We start from the raw sequence: 18,349 nt of genomic DNA on the forward strand, positions 1-18,349 counted from the left end.
ATGAAGTGTGTGATATCACAGGGTGGGAAACTCAGAGTTGAAGGGTTTAGAATACAGGAATAGAGAGAAAGCAAGAGGGAGGGTTTGGGGTGGAGGCTGCTCCTTCTTCTTCTCTTCCTTCTTCTCCTCCTTCTTCTCCACCTTCTTCTTCGTCTCCTTCTCCTTCTCCTTCTCCTTCATCTCCTTCATCTCCTTCTCCTTTCTCTTCTTCTTCCTCTTCTCCTTCTGCTTCTCCTGCTTCTTCTCCTCCTTCACCTCCTTCTCCGTGGGTTTGGGTGGTTTTGTGTCATTGGATAAAAAAGTCCCCATTGTGGGCATGGGTGGTTGGGTATTGGGTTAAAAGTGAAAATAATTGAGGTGTCATTTGTTAATTGGACAGTTTATCCTTCAAAGGCCTTGGAGAGAAAGATAGTGAGGTATTTTTTGCCTTGCTAATGAAAGGCTGCACAATCACTGCTGTGAGACTGTGACATAAGTAAGAAATAACAAACATTTGAGCCTGAACATGAACTGTGGCCTGGAGTGCCTTCAACCCTGACCTCAACAGAAAAATGAAGTTAAAACCAGCACAGATGTTCCAGAGCCTGTGGACATCTGGGATATTTTCAGGATCAGGCAAATTCTTGTCTCTTCCCAAAATGAAATCCTGGTTTTATCCTATGGAATTCTTTTCAACTTGAGGTGGTTGTGTTCTGGAAAAGCAGCAGAAAGTGGAACAACCTTGTCTGGAATGAACCTACAGCAGGTGACTTTACCCTGAGCACTCCCCAGCACGAAAGGGAGGAGATAAAACCCTTTTAGAGAGAGCAGCTGGCAGGAAATTTACCCAAGAACAAAAAAAGGGTGAGAGTTTATAACAACAGCAAACAAGAGAAGTCAGCCCCTCCTGGCAGACACACAGATGTCCCTCAGAGCCACCTCATTCCCTCCTCCTCTGCAGGCAGAGCTGCTTTAATGGATGATAAAAGCCAGAATCCAAAATCAAACCATTATTTCACATAGTTGTGGAGTTACTTTTTTTATACCTTTTATATTTGTATATTTATATTTATATTTATATTTATATTTATATTTATATTTATAGTTGGAGCTTTTCCTCATGTGGTATATATATATATATATATATATATATATATATGTATGTATGTATATATATATATATGTATGTATGTATATATATATATATGTATGTATGTATATATATATATGTATGTGTATATATATATATATATATATATATATATATATACATATTCTTCTCATGAAGAATATTATTTCAACATTAAAATCCTTAAGAGCTGTAAGAACTGTGAAGATTTCTGGAAAGCTGGACTTTGAAACTTTCTATTTATATGGCTTGGCTTGTATTTGCCCACACCCTCTCTGCATATTTAGAGATATAAAAGGAGATAATTACAAAAAAAAGCAGGCCAGGGTAAATGGTGATCATTGATTTGTGGGGAGTTTTGGAAGGAATTTGAGATGAGATTTTAAAATAGTTGTTGATGATGTGTTTTTGGTTTTTTTAGTTTTTACCTAAGCAGGAAGGGTGAGTTTGGTTTACATTGTTACACTGATTTAGAAGGTTACAAGACTTTTAGTTGTAAGACTTTTTAAGGAGTTACTGACTGATAAAACACTGTTAATAAGGATATTTATGTTTTTGACCTAATTTTGAAATATTTTGCTTTATGGACTTATACTAGTCCATAACAGTGTCTTAGTTAATTATAACACATAAATTCATAGTATTGTATTTTAAATTCTTTGTCCACTTTTGTAGTTATTTTTTCTATATTTTAAACTTTAAAATTCTCAACTTTTTTTAATTTAGTTTAACGTGTTTTTGTTCTAAATTATAAATTTACATTTTCACTTTTAGCACCTAACTTTGGAAGCCTTTTCCAAGGTTTCAGATTAAATCTTGTGTTTAATTCTAAGTTTTCATTTACAGGCTCAAAATTCCGAGAGTGTTTTGTATTTTGGATTCTAACAGTAAATATTTCCCCTCTCAGTGCTCAGACTGAACAAATACCATCTTAATATTCCAATATTTAAATATCAACCAGGCAGAAAATGGAAATATTAATTGTTGATTCCACAGAGCATCAGCTCCAGCACAGCAATAATGGCATCTCAGCTTTGGCTCCAACATTTCCTAAGGATTTGAAGGAATCCTTCCCCAAACCTCAGGGATAATGATAGTGAATGATAAACTGAATATTTAGAATCAGGAATGATTTGCAAGGGAACTCAAAGATCATCCAGGGCTGGGCAGTGACACCTTCCCCTGTCCCAGGGTGCTCCAAAGGCCATCCCAAATCCCCTCGGACACTTCCAGGCATCCCCAGATTCTCTGTGACACCTTCCCCTGTCCCAGGGTGCTCCAAAGGCCATCCCAAAGCCCCTTGGACACTTCCAGGCATCCCCAGATTCTCTGTGACACCTTCCCCAGTCCCAGGGTGCTCCAAAGGCCATCCCAAATCCCCTCGGACACTTCCAGGCATCCCCAGATTCTCTGTGACACCTTCCCCTGTCCCAGGGTGCTCCAAAGGCCATCCCAAAGTCCCTCGGACACTTCCAGGCATCCCCAGATTCTCTGGGCACCCTCCCAGCCAGGAATTCCTCCCCAATATCCCATCTTATTAAAAATTCCCACTTATCCCTGATAACTGGCACAGCAAAGGAGATCATGCACTGAATTTGATGGGAATTGTGATTAATTCCAGCCAACGTGGTGGTTTTAGTTTGAAACTGGGTGGAAATATTAATTTTGTGGAGTGGTTTTGGTTTGTTGATTTAAGATTTCTTTAATTTTAAGATTTTTTGGTTTAATATATTAAAGAGTGTGGTATGTTTTGGGGTTGGTTAATTAGCCAAGTTCTTATTTTTTGTTGTGAGGTAGGAAGATAGGATTAGGAGAAAGGTAAAGTAGGTTTAAAACTTTAAAAGTGTATAAAAAAATTTATTAATAGTAACTAAAAGAAAAAAGTAGTAAGAATTAAAATAAACCTTTTAGAATACTTCTTTTTCTCCTAAAATCTTTCTTTTTTCACTGATAATGTAAAGAAACAAAATTTAAAATTTTCAGTTAGTCTATTACTTTTAAAATAGTCTTTATTTAGTTTACTTAGGGGGAGAAATTTTTCTTGTTAATGTTATGGAGACTTCTCCACAAGAGGAAAAAAACAGTTCTCTTAATTAATTAATTAATTAACCCTGGTGGCACAGAATTACTTGCACAACTGGAACAAAGAAAAGAGAGTTGTGGTCTCACTGTTTTTACCTTGGCTGGCCACAGCTGAGGCTCTGGGTGAGCTGTGTCCTTTGGAATGTTGGCTTAGCAAGCAGGCAAATGTCACCTGCTGGGACCCAGGGACCTGCCTGGTGGCACTGGCAGATGTCACCTGCTGGGACCCAGGGACCTGCCTGGTGGCACTGGCAAATGTCACCTGCTGGGACCCAGGGACCTGCCTGGTGGCACTGGCAAATGTCACCTGCTGGGACTCAGGGACCTGCCTGGTGGCACTGGCAAATGTCACCCGCTGGGACTCAGGGACCTGCCTGGTGGCACTGGCAAATGTCACCTGCTGGGACTCAGGGACCTGCCTGGTGGCACTGGGACTGCCAGGCATGCAGCATTGCAAAACTGGGGAGCAACACTTTTTATTGCTGTAACATTTTATTCCTTGCCCATGGCATTGGTGTTGGGCAATGCCCTTTTCCTGACCCACACATGGGGCACCCGAGAGGGTTTGAAAAACCTTTATTCCATTTTCAGTCTAATTTGAAGGGTGAGACAATACAGATGTTATAATTCACAATCAGAAGCTAATCATTTCCTAATTACAATACACTGTAAGTGTTTCTTGGCCTATCAGCTTTAGCCACACCATGCTGGAAATGCCTTAAAGCCAAACATCTAAAATTACCCCTCATGGGTCCCACTGCAATGCATCTTTCACAGTTCTGTTTCTCCAGATTATCCAGTCTTTTTTACAAAACCATCCTTTGAAACTTGTTTCCAGCTCCATTTCTCTCTCAGCAATGTCTGTCCTACTCCAGGGCATTTCTAAGGCAGCATTTCTTGTCTCAAGGTTTGCTCACAGATGCACACACTGTGTGAGCCTTCTGTCAGGCTTGCAGAATTCCCTACAAATCCATTTCCCACACATGGCTGCCAAGACTTTGAAGGGAGGTGCTGCCTCAACCTTTCCTCACACTCAGAATCCATCTGGAAGATGAGGGAGCAAGTAGAGGAATTACAAGTTGAGAATTCAAATTGGATCAATGAATTTTTGGACAATGAAAGTTGACAGGATGGGTTTCACCTGTTGTTAGAGGAATTTTTTGGGGTTGTAATCATTGTTTTTATTGTTTTGCTCATGTTTCACTGTTTAGTGTCTGCAGAGGTCCATTGGGGAAGTCTTCACAGTAAGAAAACACAGGGGAGTTGTGGAATCCTTTGGAACCTTCAGGATAAACCAGAGAGTCTCCACCTGGGCTGAAGGAGAAGATTTCCCCATGGAGCCTCACAACACCATGATCCACCCCAGTTCCTTCCCCCACATGTCCCAAATTCTCCTGGTTTCTCCTTTCCCTGTTCCCTCATTGAAGTCTTCATAGTAAGAAAAAACAGGGGAGTTGTGGAATCCTTTGGAACCCTCACAGAAACCCCCAGGACTTTGCCTTGGAAGAATAAACCACAGAGTCTCCACCTGGGCTGAAGGAGAAGACTTCCCCATGGAGCCTCACAACACCATGAACCACCCCAGTTCCTCTCCCCAAATGTCCCAAATTCTCCTGGTTTCTCCTTTCCCTGTTCCCTCATTGTTTGTGGTGTCCCTGGTGGCCAGCCCATCTTCCCTGGAGGGCAATGCCCTTTGTGCCACCCCATTCTTAACCTTGTGCACCCCCCATGGTTTGTCTGTTGTCCCTGTTTTCCCTTGGGATTGCTGGAATGAACCTTTATTGATGACACAAAAAGCCCTTCTGCCATGGGGACTGTGGGTGCTGCTACACCTAAAACCACAGCAAAACCTCAAACCAAATCCCAACAGTGTGTCCCTCCAGCCCTTGGAAACTGGCTCTGTCCATCTTTCTTGCAGCAGGGCTCATCTCTTCCCAAAACAATCCCTTGGATGTTGGGAAAAGAAAGGGAAATGGAAAAGAACAAGGATTTTGTGGCCTGGACAGGACAACACCACAGGCTGAGTGTAGGAACGTGCTCATCGTTGAGGGAGTGACAAAACTCTCTTTTGTCCCCTTAAAAAGGAAATAAGCCCAGAAGTTTCTCTTTTTGATTAGGTGAAAAATGCATCTCATAGGCTTGGGGGACTTCACCTCAAACTTAAGGACAGGAACCAAAAAGTCCCAGGTGAGCAATTTATTAGAAAAAGAAAAGAACCAAGAAACCAATGGCTTTTGTGAGGTGTTTTACCAGGGGCAGGAGGGCCTCTTGCACCTGGCTCAGTTTTTCTCTGTAAAGTTTTGTTATTTTGCCTTTTATTAAAACCTTTTTGTTTCCAACACTGCCACAGAAGCCATCCTGCTGATTTTATGCCCTCTAAGGTAGCTGAGCTATCTTGGGTGTGATATAAATCTCCAAGAGTTTATGAGAGCTGGCTCAAAAAAGCTCCCATTTCTGCTGAGGACCCTGTGCTCCTACACATTCCTTTGGTTTGGAATTTGCCATGGGATGGGCAGCAATGGGATGGGCAGCAATGGGATGATGGATTTGCTGCCTGGAAGGGAAGAGCAAACCAAAGAGCAGCTTTTCTTTAGTGTGCTGGTTCTAGGAGAGATTTTCCTCCTGTTGCCAGTTCCTGGCCTTTCAGGTTCTCTTCATGTAACACGGAAATGAAAACACCTGAGTTGATGTGGCTGCTGAAGGAATTGACCTCGTTTGCAGATTCTGAGAAAATCACAGAGGGTTTTATATCCAAACCCTGCTACACCTGATCTCCAGCAGGTTCAGGGATTTGAAACCCCATTCCAATATTTTTAAAGGCTGTGCTTGTCCCAAGAGCCCTCCCTGCTGCTTTGCTGGAAGGTTCAGGTTCTTCCCAGCTTCTCCAGAACTGCAGCTCACAGGATTTTAAGATGTTTGAGAGGCATTCATTGGCAGAGGGATCTCAAATGTTCACTGAAATAAGAGTGAGGTGATAATAGAGAGAGCTTTAAATGATAATTCATCTCCTCCAGCTGAAGGGCAAAGTTGAGAAGTTGGATTTTTAAATCTCCTGAGCTTCCACAAGAGATAAAAGAACAAAGAATCAAGATCCAAGAATGCTGGAATTTTAACTTTGGTTGGGTTCTTCCCAGCCTGCCCAGAACTGCAGCTCACAGGATTTTAAGAGGTTTGAAAGGCATTCATTGGCAGAGGGATCTCAAATGTTCACTGAGATAAGAGTGAGGTGATAATAGAAGATTTTTAAATGATAATTCATCTCCTCCAGCTGACAGGCAAAGTTGAGAAGTTGGATTAGGCAAAATTGAGATGCTGGATTAGGCAAAGTTGAGAAGTTGGATTTTTGAATCTCCTGAGCTTCCACAAGAGGAAAAAGAACAAAGAATCAGGAATGCTGGAATTTTAACTTTGGTTGGGTTCTTCCCAGCTCCTCCAGAACTGCAGCCCACAGGATTTTAAGAGGTTTGAAAGGCATTCATTGGCAGAGGGATCTCAGGTGCTCACTGAGATAAGAGTGAGGTGAAAATAGATTAATTATGAGGTGATAATAGATTAATTATCATTTAAAAATCTATCTCCTCCAGCTGACAGTCAAAGTTAAGAAGTCGGATTTTTAAATCTCCTGAGCTTCCACAAGAAAAAAAAAACAAAGAATCAAGATCCAAGAATGCTGGAATTTTAACTTTGGTTGGGTTCTTCCCAGCCTGCCCAGAACTGCAGCTCACAGGATTTTAAGAGGTTTGAAAGGATTCATTGGCAGAGGGATCTCAGGTGTTCACTGAGATAAGAGTGAGGTGATAATAGAAGATTTTTAAATGATAATTCATCTCCTCCAGCTGACAGGGAAAGTGAAAAAGTTGGATTTTTGAATCTCCTGAGCTTCCACAAGAGGAAAAAGAACAAAGAATCAGGAATGCTGGAATTTTAACTTTGGCTGGGTTCTTCCCAGCTCCTCCAGAATTGCAGCTCACAGGATTTTAAGATGTTTGAGAGGCATTCATTGGCAGAGGGATCTCAGGTGTTTACTGAGATAAGAGTGAGGTGACAATAGAGAGAGCTTTAAATGATAATTCATCTCCTCCAGCTGAAGGGCAAAGTTGGATTTTTAAATCTCCTGAGCTTCCACAAGAGATAAAAGAACAAAGAATCAGGATCCAGCGATGCTGGAATTGTAACCTTGGCTGGTGGAGGTGAATAAACTCCAGATCCCATCCCACACCTTTTTTTCCAACACTAACACCTAAGGGTGCTCAGAATTTCTCTGATATTTGGCTATAAAAATACAGAATTGTCTACAAAAACTTGCTATTTTTGGCACCCGTGCCTTAAAATTAAACCACAAGCACAGAGGAATATTTGCATTTCCTCAGTTCCTGCTTTAGTTCCTCCTGCACTTGGAACCTGTTACAAATAATGCTAAAAACTCGATGCAAATCAAGGAAATGTTTTTATTTCCATCACTAGAGTTCCAGGAAAAGGCAGCATCGATTTCTGAGATTATCTTCAGTTAGGAAATAGCTAATAATAGAATTATTAATTCTTACTAATATAATAATATCATTCTTGTTTAAACAACAGTGGTTGTGAAGAGAGGGGGAGAGGAAGAACCTGTGATCCTTTTTTCCACTGATTCATTTTCCAAGTTAAAAACAAATTCCAAACAGAGCTCCAGCTTCTATAGAAATACCATGAATAGAATGAATTTTAAAATAGGAGAATTAATTTTAAATTTAGTTGTAAGGAAAGTAGGAGCTGGATTAAAATTTACTTATATTATATAAAAAGCTATGTAATAAATATAAAAATTTTTATCCAAGGAAAAAAAGCACTTTGAAAGTTTGAAATTTATAAATTTATAAATTAAATTTAATTAACTTAATTAAATTTTTATTAACTTAATTAAATTATTATTAACTTAAATATAAGTTTTGAAATTTATAATAAATATATAAAAATAGTTTCTAATTTAATATTAAAAAATTTATATATAGAAAATTTAAATAATTAATACATATCCATTTATTTATAATAGATAGAAATTTATAAAATAAATATAAAATACTTTTTTCCAAGGATAAAAACTGTTTGAAAATGTGAAATTTATATAATAAATATATTAAAATTATTTAGAATTTAATAACAAATAATTTTTATATGGAAAATTTTAAATAATTTATAAACATATAATATACATATAAATTATACAAAATATATAAAATATATATTATATTATATATATAAATTATAAATATATAATATATATATATATATATATATATATATATATATATATATATATATATATATATATCATAAATACAGAAATTTTTAACCATGGATAAAAAGCAGTTTAAAACTGTGAAATTTATATGATAAATGTATAGAAATAATTAACAATAATGTTAAATAATTTATATCTAGAAAAATTAAAATTATATAAATAAATAAATATTTCTATCATAAATATAGAAATTTTTAACCATGGATAAAAAGCAGTTTTAAAGTGCACTTTTAGACCAAATTAAACTGAAATTCCTGAATAGATTGGCTTGGAAGGGACTTTAAAGACAATTTAAAAAAATTATTTTATTTTTAAAATTTTATTTATTTTATTTGAATTATTTTAAATTTATAAATTTAATTTTTATATATATTATTTTTAACATTTTATTTATGTATATTTTTATTTATTAATTATTTAATTTTATTTATTTATTTATTTATTTAAGATCAGCCTTTGCCATTGCAGGGACACCTCCCACTGTCCCCACACTGGCCTTGGGCACTGCCAGGGATGCAGGGGCAGCCCCAGCTGCTCTGGGAATTCTCTGAGAATCCTCAGCACCCCGAATTTCAGGGATTTTTAAAAACCACTCCTTTCCTTATTTCCCCACAGAACCAAAATCCAATATTTTCTACTCCAATATATCTAATATTATATATTATATAATATATTTATAATATAATGTAATGCAATGTTATGTTATATTGTATTTCCAATATATCTAATAATATAATATATATTTATAATATAATATATTTATAATATATTTATAATGTATATAATATTATTACAATGTATATAATATTATGTTTATAATATATATTATTATATATAATATATAATAATATATATTATTATACATCTAATATCGAATATATATATAAAATATATATTATATGATATATATAATATAATATGTAATATACCATATAATATATAATATATGTTGTTATATATATTATAATATATAATATATATTATATATTATATATTATATATATAATATATATTATTATATATATTTCTAATACATATAATATATTATATTTTATTATAGATAATATATAATATATTATATATTATAAATAATATATAATATACAATATACCATATACATAATATAATACAATACAATATTATATAATACATATTCTATATAATATATAGAATATGTAATATGTAATATACCATATAATATATAATATATGTTATTATATATTTTTAATATATAATATCTACTATTATATATAAAATATATTATTATATATTTTTATAATATATATATTATACATAATATATAGAATATATTATATATATATATATAATATATAATATATATAATATTCCAATATATCTAATTTTCAGCTCCTCATGTTGCCATTTGTGCCATTTCCCCACTCCCTGCCACACCCAGAGTTGATGTTTATGGAGAGCACATCCCCAGACTGTGGCTAAAACCCCTCCTGCAAACCGAGCCTTTGGGTTTCCCCAACTCAGACATTTTTATCCCCTCATTGCCTGAAATTCCCCAGCCATGAACACTTGATACAGATTTACTATTTGTTCATCCTCTAGCTACAGTCCCTGGCTTTTTGGATAGAAAACCAACAATATTTTGGATAGAAAAAGAACAATATTTTGGATAGAAAATAATGTCCAAAGCCCCTGTTGCATTGCCAAACCCACCTGTACTGAACCAGCCGTTATTTTTGTTTAAAAGTTTTAACTTAATTTGGAAGTTTAAACCACCCTTCACCCCAGAAGCTTTTTTATCAAAGTCTGAAAGGATTTCTCACTGAAAAATGAAGCTGAAACCTCTCTAAAACACTGACATCCATATTTACTGCCTGCTTCATCCACCTGCCCATTTACATTCTTATTAGAATATAATATTTATATTCTAACAGTAGAATATAATATTTGTATAAACATTAGATATAAACATTATTATATAAACATTATAAATATTATATAAATATAAATAATTAAAATAATATAATATAAATATTCTATATTTGCATCTGCCCGTTTATATTCTTACTACAATATTCATATTTTAATAGTAGAATATAATATTTATATAAATGTTAGATAATATATTAATTATATAAATATTAAAAGATAATATTTATATTTTAATATTTTAATCATTCATATTTATATAATGTTTCTATATTTACATCTGCCTGTTTATATTCTTATTAGAATATAGTACCTATATTCTAATTGTAGAATCTAATATTTATATAAATGTTAGATATAAATCTTAATTATATAAATATTAGAATATAATATTTTATTATAATATTTTATTTATTTGTTTATTTAGTATTTCATATTTGCATCTGCCCATTTTTATTCTTATTAGAATGTAGTATCCATATTCTAATTGTAGAATATAATATTTATAGAAATATTTATATAAATATTATTTATATAAATATTATATTAAAAATATTTATTATATTAGAATTCTTTCTATTTTTAGAATATTTCTATATTTGCATCTTATTATTTATATTCCTATTAGAAATATTATTATTATATTAGAATTCTTTCTATTTTTAGAATATTTCTATATTTGCATCTTATTACTTATATTCCTAGTAGAAATATTATTATTATTATATTAGAATTCTTTCTATTTTTAGAATATTTCTATATTTGCATCTTATTACTTATATTCCTAGTAGAAATATTATTATTATTATATTAGAATTCTTTCTTTTTAGAATATTTCTATATTTGCATCTTATTACCTATATTCCTAGTAGAAATATTATTATTATTATATTAGAATTCTTTCTATTTTTAGAATATTTCTATATTTGCATCTTATTACTTATATTCCTAGTAGAAATATTATTATTATTATATTAGAATTCTTTCTATTTTTAGAATATTTCTATATTTGCATCTTATTACTTATATTCCTAGTAGAAATATTATTATTATTATATTAGAATTCTTTCTATTTTTAGAATATTTCTATATTTGCATCTTATTATTTATATTCCTAGTAGAAATATTCTTTTCCACTGTTTCTCATTTCCTGTCATGACCTATTACACCCACATTATTCAAAACAATCCCCCCAAATCCTTCTCTTCTGAGTTTGGGGTGTAAAATAAATGAGCAAATTCTGCCAATTCTCCCATGCTCAAACCTGGTTCCTGCAGGTTTTTCACTCTGAGGGGGAAATTCCTCTCTCCTGACCTCAGAACCCCCAAAATCAGCCCAAAAAAAGGGGTAAAAGTGCAGCAACCCCTGAGGCTCCCATAACAGCCAGGAGGAACATGCACAGTCTTAGGACAACATTGCTCTGACCTACTTTGGGCAAGGGATGAGTCACAAAACAAAGAAAGATGTAGTAGAGGATATGTATTGTATTCGAATATCTGTATAGAAGCTTTGCCCCAGAGGTTCCGGTTGCCCTCAATGGGCTGCAGCTGCGATGTCCTTAATTGGGCTGCAGCTGTAACCGATGAAGATGACCGGGATAAAAGGGGGTGGGATAGCCAGTCAGGGAGAGCCTTGGAGGATCCCTGACCTGAGAGAGAACAGCATGCAGAAGAAAGAGTCCATGCTGTGAAGATCTGCAGCCATGAGAATACACCGGAGAGGTATGGACTTTAGAAATCTAATAACAACAATATGGGACTCTAGAAATAATAGAAGAACAACAAGTGGTGACCCCGACGTGATAGTTAACAGAACATAAGACAGCTGAGAGCTGTGGTGGCCAAGAGCTGCGACAACATGAGACAGCTGAGAGCTGTGGTGGCCAAGAGCTGCGACAACATGAGACAGCCGAGAGCTGTGGTGGCCAAGAGCTGCGACGGAACAGCCAAGAGCTGTGGTGGTTGCTAGCAGAAGATAAGACAGCCAAGAGCTGTGGCGGCCAAGAGCTGCGACGGAACATAGCCTTTGGGTCAGGGAGCTGTGAAAGAGTTTGGCCTTTGAGCAAGGAGCTATGTGGGTTATACATGGCCTGTGAGTCATGGGAGAATGTGGGTGTTGTGCATGACCTGTGAGTCATGAGAAAATGTATTGTATTTAAACATCTGTACAACTGTTAACTTAAGTAAAAACAAAGGGGGAAATATAGTAGAGGATATGTATTGTATTTGAATATCTGTATAGAGGCTTTGCCCCAGAGGTCCCGGTTGCCCTCGATGGGCTGCAGCTGCGATGTCCTTAATCGGGCTGCGGCTGTAACCGATGAAGATGACCAGGATAAAAGGGGGCGGGATAGCCAGTCAGGGAGAGCCTTGGAGGATCCCTGACCTGAGAGAGAACAGCATGCAGAAGAAAGAGTCCATGCTGTGAAGATCTGCAGGGTTGGATTTTCCCTACTTACAAAATCCTCCCTTCTCTCCTTTGCTGCCTCTGAGCCCAGTTCTGTTGGAAAACACCAAAATATTCTTCTAGAATAGTTTAAATATGTTTTGGGGTTAAGTTTAGGTCAATCCCTGCTGCTCAGATCCAAGGTGTTGTGCCAAAATGCCAAGCCCTGCATTATAATCTTCCTCAATAAACCATTCTTTAATATTTTTATATTTCAAGATCAGCTGTTCAGACCTGATTTCCCTGTGTTTTGCAAAGTATTCAGGTTAAAAATTCAAATACACCTGGTTCAGAACAATGGAATCCAAGCTGCGTTGGATTTCCCCTCCTTAAAAAATTCTTCCTTCCCTCTTTTGCTACCTCTGACCCCAGTTCTATTGGAAAACACCAAAATATTCTTCTAGAATAGTTTAAATATGTTTTGGGTTTAAGTTTAGGTCAATCCCTGCTGCATCACTGCTACAGAAATGAAATCACAGCTCTGGAATAAAATATTTTCCATTTCTGAAGGACAACTGCATCTTGCTTTTCCCAGACCCTGGCTCACCTGGAGGGTGATGCCCCTGAGCTTCATGGAAATAAAAAATGTTTGTGTCTCAACAGGGCCTGCAGGAGAAAAAGCCTCAGAAAATCTGAACCCTTGTGGTGTCATGCTGATTTCACACTGCTCTGGAAAAGAACTCCTGAACTTCTTGATTTCTTGGATTTTGTCCTTCCCTTTCTCAGCATTTTCACTGAGATTAATCTCAGTTATCCCTGCACACGAGTGACCCCCAGGATCTTTAATAAAACCACGTGGAGATGGTAAAAACAATTTTATCACTGCTCTCCTTCCTGCTCATGCACCTCCAGCACTGAGCCAGTACCTTCCCCAGCCCTGGTAAAAATCAACAATAATCTTTATAATAATCTTTATAATAATCTTTATAATAATCTTTATAATAATCTTTATAATAATCTTTATAATAATCTTTATAATAATCTTTATAATAATCTTTATAATAATCTTTATAATAATCTTTATAATAATCTTTATAATAATCTTTATAATAATCTTTATAATAATCTTTATAATAATCTTTATAATAATCTTTATATTTGTGGCTGTCAGAGACCACCAGGAGTTCAGGGAATGGTGACTTGCTGGAATCCCAAATACCAAAAATTCAGAATTTTGGGGCTGGAAGCCAAAGCTTAGAATGAAACCCAGGATTTGATCTGAGACCTTGGGAAAGGCTCCCAAACTGAGGGGCTGGAAGGGAGAATGGGGATTTATGGTTAAAGCCAAGAAAGGTTAAGCTAAGTAAAAGAAAGTTTGAAGTTTTCAAGTTTAAGATATAAAAAAATTAATAGTAACTACAGAAGTAGACAGAGAAATTAGAATGCAGCACTGTAGGTTTGTGTGTCATAACATAATTAGCTAAGAATAATTAGCTGCAGCTTACACTGTAGCATAAGTCCATGAGACAAAATATCTAAAGATTGAGTCAAAAACATAAATATCCTTATTAACAGTGTTTTATTAGTCAATAACTCCTTAAAAACTCTTACGGCTTAAGGGTCTTGTGACCTTCTAAACAATACTGGAGCCATGTGAGCCAAGCCCACCCTTCCTACCTATATAGAAAATAAAGAAAATAAACCACAAACAACTCCAAAATCCCATCTCTAATCATTCAAAACTCCTCCAAAAATCCCCAGGAATCCCCACAGTTACTGACATCTCCTTTTCCTTCCCCTGCCACATCCCTCCTGGCTTTCAGACCCCAGCCAGGGATGAACACCGGGGAGCATTTGCTGCACCAATTCTCCTAAAAAGAGGAAATCCCTCAAAGCCCCAGCAGATGGGCTCTGGAGCAGCTGAGAGCTTTCTTTGCCTTTGCTTTCTGCTCTGCTGCCACAGGTTCTGGCAATTCTGCACCTGAATGAAAGCTCGGGTGGGTGCTCAGTGCTCATCTAGGTCACAATAAAAGATCAAAGCCTTCCTCTCACTCCAATTATTTCACATCTTCCCTTTGCAGAAAAGCATCTTGAAGGCACCTGGCTCTTGATGAGAGCCAGAATCATGGTGAAAAACTGAAGGCAGGAATGTGGAACTCCTGTTTCAAAACAACATTTCTGTCTCCCTCATTCCTTTGATATACATATATATTGATATACATATATTCCTTTTTCATACAAAAACCACCAAATTTCCCCAAATCCAAGGGGAGGGCACAGCCAAGGGAATGTGACCTTTAAATAAAAGCTTTGACTCAGAAAATATTCTAAAACTTGTCATTTCCTCTTTTCTAGAAAAGCTTTTTAGCTGCTATAGAGTGAGGGTTTCTTTGATGTAAAACTTCAATTAATTAAATTAAATCAATTAAATTAAATTAGCAGCATAAAGACAGCAAATACCATTTGCAGGAAAGCTCTTTCACCAGAATGGCTCACTTTTTTTAAAATATAAATTGCTCACATTTATTTATATATAATTTCTATTTTTATATAATTTTATATAATTTAGCAATTTCTCACATTTACATAAAGAAGTACTGACTTAGCTCCTTCCATTATTTTTCTTGAGTGAATTTTCAATTTTTTCAAGTGCTGGAAGTGCCAGAAAAGTTCACAGCAATACAAATATCACCAAGAAATGATAAAAATTCCCCTCACACTGTACCTTGTTGAGCTTGCCAAGTGAAGAGATCAGGTCTGCCCATTCACTGGATGATTCAAAGTTCCTCAAAGCTTTCTCAATTGCTGAAGAATAATTCCTGTATCTGTAATCCCCAAGTAAATCCTGCTCTTCTGGATCCATCTTGGCTGCTCATAGCAAGGTGGAGCCTTCTGGAAAATTCAGACATGCAAAGAGTTACAAAAATCACCCAAATTTCAGTTCTGCAGCACCTGGAATCATAAATATGGAGCAGCACTGGCAGCACAATAAACAGGTCAAAATTTCAATACAAAGTTAAAAATAATTCCCACAGTAATTTTGAATTTCTACTGATTTTTCCAAGAGAAAATTTGGAGTCACTTTTTCCTATTTCCTATTGGGAAGTTGTTTTCCCATTCTATCCACAATAACAAAGGGGAGGATCCCAAAGTTTCTCTCTAAGGAGTTGGGAATTGCCTTCAGAACTCATCCCCTGAGCTCTGGAATGGGGAGCCTGGAATGGGGAATATTCCCTGTGCAAACACAACTTCCATGGAGATTCCTGCACAAGGAGCTCTCAGAGCACAATGAACAGGTTAAAATTTCAACATAGAGTTAAAAATAATTCCCAAAGTAATTTTGACTCCCCACTGATTTTTCCAAAAGATTTTCAGTCACTTTTCCCTATTTCTGGAAGGTCTTTTCCCATTCTATCCACAATAACAAAGGGGAGGATCCCAAAGTTTCCCTCCAAGGAGTTGGGAATTGCCTTCAGAACTCATCCCCTGAGCTCTGGAATGGGGAATGTTCCTGGAACATGGAATGGGGAATATTCCTGGAGCCTGGAATGGGGAATATTCCCTGTGCAAACACAACTTCCATGGAGATTCCTGCACAAGGAGCTCTCAGAGCACAATGAACAGGTTAAAATTTCAATACAAAGTTAAAAATAATTCCCAAAGTAATTTTGACTCCCCACTGATTTTTCCAAAAGATTTTCAGTCACTTTTCCCTATTTCTGGAAGGTGTTTTCCCATTCTATCCACAATAACAAAGGGGAGGATCCCAAAGTTTCTCTCCAAGGAGTTGGGAATTGCCTTCAGAACTCATCCCCTGAGCTCTGGAATGGGGAATATTCCTGGAATATGGAATGGGGAATGTTCCTGGAGCATGGAATGGGGAATATTCCCTGTGGAATATGGGGAACCTTCCATGGGGAATCCTGCTCAAGGGCTCTCAGCCCTCAGCACAGTAACAGGTCAGTAACAGGTCAAAATTTCAACACAGAGTTAAAAATAATTCCCAAATTAATTCTGACTCTCCACTGCCTCTCCCAAAAGATTTTCAGTCACTTTTCCCTATTTCTGGAAGGTCTTTTCCCATTCTATCCACAATAACAAAGGGGAGGATCCCAAAGTTTCCCTCCAAGGAGTTGGGAATTGCTTTCAGAACTCATCCCCTGTGCTCTGCAATGTCACCTGGAGCCTGGAATGGGGAATATTCCCTGGGCAAACACAACTTCCCAGAAAAATCCTGCACAAGGGCTCTCAGCCCTCAGCACAAGGAGCTCTCAGAGCTCTGCAGCTCCACTTGGCAGCAGCAGATGCTCAAGTGCAAGGCCAAGGTGTTGTGCCAAAATGCCAAGCCATGCTTTATAATCTTCCTCTGTTTCAATAAACAATGTTTAAAATATATTTATAGTTAAAGATCAGCTCTTCAGACTTGATTTTCCTGAGTTTTGCAAAGTATTCAGGTTAAAAATTCAAATAGAGCTGGTTTAGAACAATGGAACCCAAGTTTGGTTGGATTTCCCCTACTTAAAAAATCCTCCTTTCTCTCCTTTGCTGCCTCTGACCCCAGTTCTGTGGAAAACATCAAAATATTCTTCTAGAATAGTTTAAATATGATTAAGTTTAGGTTTAGGTCAATCCCTGCTGCATCACTGATACAGAAAGGAAATCACAGCTCTGGAACAAAATATTTTACACTTCTGAAGGACAACTGCATTCAGTCTCCTGCTGTTAGGACACAAAAATAAACCAAAGCCATCCTCCATGTTCTTTAAAACATTAAATTAAATTAAAACATTAAAACATAAGTTGTAATAAACAACTTGAACTCCATCAATAGAAGGGTTTTGGTAAGAAACCCTCAAAAGCAGAGAAATGCTGGATGAAATGAAAAAGCAGAAAGGATTTTAAGTGCAGGTTTAAGGCACCTTTGCACTGCCCTGAGCAGGATTGAGGCATTGCCAATAAAACCACTCTGTGCCAGATCCACCTCCATGGAAAAACAAAATTATCACACAATGTCATTGTGCCAGATTGGGCCAGATTGACTTGGCTTGTTTGGCTACAAAGAGGATTCAATTTTGTCTTTATCAGGATGTTTGCAGTGCTGCTCACAGCAGAGAGAGTGAAATCAGGGAATAACATTTCATTTATCTGGGATCCAGCTCTGCTTGTTTAAAAAAAAAAATAAAAAAAATTAAAGTCAGTCCTCTCATAAAACCCAACAAAGTGGAAAAGCTGCAAGACACTGTCAGCAAAAATTAAGAGTAATTTGATACAAACACTGGGCAAGAAATGGAACTCTATTTCCCTCATCTCATCTAAGGATCTTAATCATGGGATTGTTTCCACTCCTGAGCACAAAGCAGGAGCTGGGGAGTTTTTCCAGCAGCTCTCTGCCAAGTCAGGGCTGCTGCCACTTCCATGGAGAAGAGATTTGGCTGGGTCACTCAGAACAGGCAGCTGCTTTGCTGACAGGACATATCAGCTCTCAGGGATTGAATCTGGATTTCTGCAGTGAAAAGACAGGTAAAAGGTTGATTTCCACCCAGGAGAGCAGGGATGATTTAGTGGGGGTTGATATTCCTGCACCTCAG

The 18,349-nt window shown here is 36.4% G+C and overlaps 1 protein-coding gene across 1 annotated transcript in view; it reads right to left on the bottom strand.

Annotated features, from left to right (window-relative positions):
* The window catches only part of DOP1B (DOP1 leucine zipper like protein B), a 64,348-nt gene that overhangs the window by 45,091 nt on the left and 908 nt on the right, over window positions 1-18,349 (bottom strand). The window contains exon 2 of the mRNA XM_066545567.1: window positions 15,487-15,653. Within this exon, the coding sequence (XP_066401664.1) occupies window positions 15,487-15,624 (138 nt within the window). The 5' untranslated portion in view covers window positions 15,625-15,653. The remainder of the gene's footprint in view (window positions 1-15,486; window positions 15,654-18,349) is intronic.

This window comes from Molothrus aeneus, chromosome 2, assembly GCF_037042795.1.
Source record: "Molothrus aeneus isolate 106 chromosome 2, BPBGC_Maene_1.0, whole genome shotgun sequence".
Taxonomy (NCBI): domain Eukaryota; kingdom Metazoa; phylum Chordata; class Aves; order Passeriformes; family Icteridae; genus Molothrus; species Molothrus aeneus.